We start from the raw sequence: 2,452 nt of genomic DNA on the forward strand, positions 1-2,452 counted from the left end.
GCTCTGGTAGCATAGTGCCTAAGGCACTTGACTGCTAATCAGAAGGCTGGTGGTTCAAACCCACCAGCCACTTCTCAGAAGGAAGGTTGGACAATCTACTTCTGTAGTGATACCGCTTCGGAAACCCAAGGAGGGGTCACTATGAGTCAGGTCTGACTCGCGGCACATAACAGCAACAACAACAGGGGTGTGTGTGTGTGGGGGGAGGGAGTGGGATTGTCAAAGATAGCCAGGATGATTAAAAACTGAAAACAAAATACAAGCATTTTCTCATCTGCTTGAGAATGACTCAGCTATTCACTCCAAAATAAGAGATCTTACCATAGCATATGTTAGTGTGTAATGATTTAAATTTATGTAAAACTAAAACACACCAGTTACTGAACTTGGTTTATTCTACTCGTTCCTATATTCCATTCCTGAGCATTTAATCCTTAGGAGTATTTACTCTTTTCTATTACCTCTCCACATTTTCTGGGATCTATTAGGCTGTCTTAGCCTTGATTGAACTAAAACTACCTAATATCAAACATCCACAGTTCCACAGCTCTGGTAGCATAGTGGCTAAAGCACTTGACTGCTAACCAGAAGGCTGGCGGTTCAAACCCACCAGCCACTCCTCGGAAGGAAGGTTGGGCAATCCTACTTCTGTAGTGATACTGCCTCAGAAACCCAAGGAGGGGTCGCTATGAGTCGGGGCCGACTCGACGGCACATAACAACAACAACAACAACTTGAATTTTTTAGCTGAGTATGTATACTAGGCTGACCAAGTCTCCATTGGTGTGCTACTCATACACAGAACCCAGATGATCCAGACACAGTGGATGTCATCATGCATATGCTGGATCAAGATCATGACCGAAGACTGGACTTCACTGAGTTTCTTCTGCTGGTATTCAAGCTGACTACAGCCTGTAACAAAAGTCTCAGCAAGGAATACTGCAAAGCTTCAGGGTCAAAGAACTGTAGGCATGGCCACCAACACCAAGAGGAAGAAAGTGAAACAGCAAAGGAAGAAGAGGAAACATCGAGACAAAAATCAGGTTACAGATATTCAAGTTGGAATGAGAGACAGAAAGGGAGGCTGAGAAGGGAAAGTGGTTTATCCAGTTTAGAGAATCAACAGGGATCTGAGAAAAGGCATCATGGGTCTAACTCTGGTTACTCATGGAGTAGTGGTAAAGAGAGACATGGTGCCAGCTCTGAAGAGCTTGGGGAAAGAAGGAACAAGTCAAGTGTTAGTCCCTGTAGGCAATCTGGAGAGGAATATGAATCTGGATCTGAATCAAAGAGTTGGGGAAGGAAAGGTCATGGTGGTCTGTCACATGAATTGGAGGCTAATGAGCATGAATCTAGCTCTATTCAGTCAAGGAGTAGAGTACAAAGGCTTGGATCTAGCTCTGGAAGTTCAGGAGACTGTGGGAGACAAAGCCATGCATGTGGTTTCAGCAACTCATGGGGGTGCAGAAGGCCACAAAATGTTTCTAGTTCTTGTCAGGCAGGCAAATTTGGAGGACAAGGAAATCAATCTAGCTGTACCCAGTCAACTTGTCAATCAGGAAGTAGTGGAGGACAAGGTCATGGATGTATCTCAGGAGGTCAGTCTTCTGGATATCAGTCCTCTACATATAGTCAACATAATTCTGGGTCTTGTAGTCAGTCTTCTGGTGACAGAGGATATGGATCTAGAGTGTGTGGTCAACTGCAGAACTGTAGAGAACAACAGGGAACAATATCAAGTCAGTCCTCTTGTTGTGGACAATATGGCTCTGGTGCAAGTCAGTCTTCTAGTTATGGTCAACATGGATCTGGTTCCTGTGACCATTCTTCTGCTTCTAGTCAAAAATGGTCTGGTTCAAATGAGTTTTCTAAATGTAGTCAACAGGGATCTGGTTCTGGTCAGTCATCTGGCTATGAACAACAAGAAACAAGTTCAAGCCAGTCCTGTGGCCAACATGGGCCTGGCTCAGGTCAGTCCTCTAGACAGCATTGGTCTGGACAAAGTCAGTCATCTGGCCAACATGGGTCTTGCTCAGGTCAGTCCTCTAGTCAACACTGGTCTGGCTCAAGTCAGTCCTCCGGCCAACATGGGTTTGGTTCAGGTCAGTCCTCTGGGCAACATGGATCTTGCTCAGGTCAGTCCTCTAGTCAACACTGGTCTGGCTCTAGTCAGTCCTCTGGCCAACATGGGTTTGGTTCAGGTCAGTCCTCTAGTCAATATGGGTCTGGTTTGGGTCAGTCCTCTAGTCAGCACTGGTCTGGCTCTAGTCAGTCCTCTGGCCAACATGGGTTTGGTTCAAGTCAGTCCTCTAGTCAACATGGGTCTGGCTTAGGTCAGTCTTCTGGCCAACATGGGTCTGGCTCAAGTCAGTCCTCTGGCCAACATGGGTTTGGTTCAAGTCAGTCCTCTAGTCAACATGGGTCTGGCTTAGGTCAGTCTTCTGGCCAA

At 46.1% G+C, this 2,452-nt stretch overlaps 1 protein-coding gene across 1 annotated transcript in view; it reads left to right on the forward strand.

Annotated features, from left to right (window-relative positions):
- The window catches only part of FLG2 (filaggrin family member 2), an 86,881-nt gene that overhangs the window by 5,040 nt on the left and 79,389 nt on the right, over nt 1–2,452 (forward strand). The window contains exon 2 of the mRNA XM_042782313.1: nt 803–2,447. Within this exon, the coding sequence (XP_042638247.1) occupies nt 803–2,447 (1,645 nt within the window). The remainder of the gene's footprint in view (nt 1–802; nt 2,448–2,452) is intronic.

The sequence above is a fragment of the Orycteropus afer genome, unplaced genomic scaffold (genome assembly GCF_000298275.1).
Source record: "Orycteropus afer afer isolate SDZICR_OR568_19922 unplaced genomic scaffold, OryAfe1.0 scaffold00290, whole genome shotgun sequence".
Lineage (NCBI taxonomy): Eukaryota > Metazoa > Chordata > Mammalia > Tubulidentata > Orycteropodidae > Orycteropus > Orycteropus afer.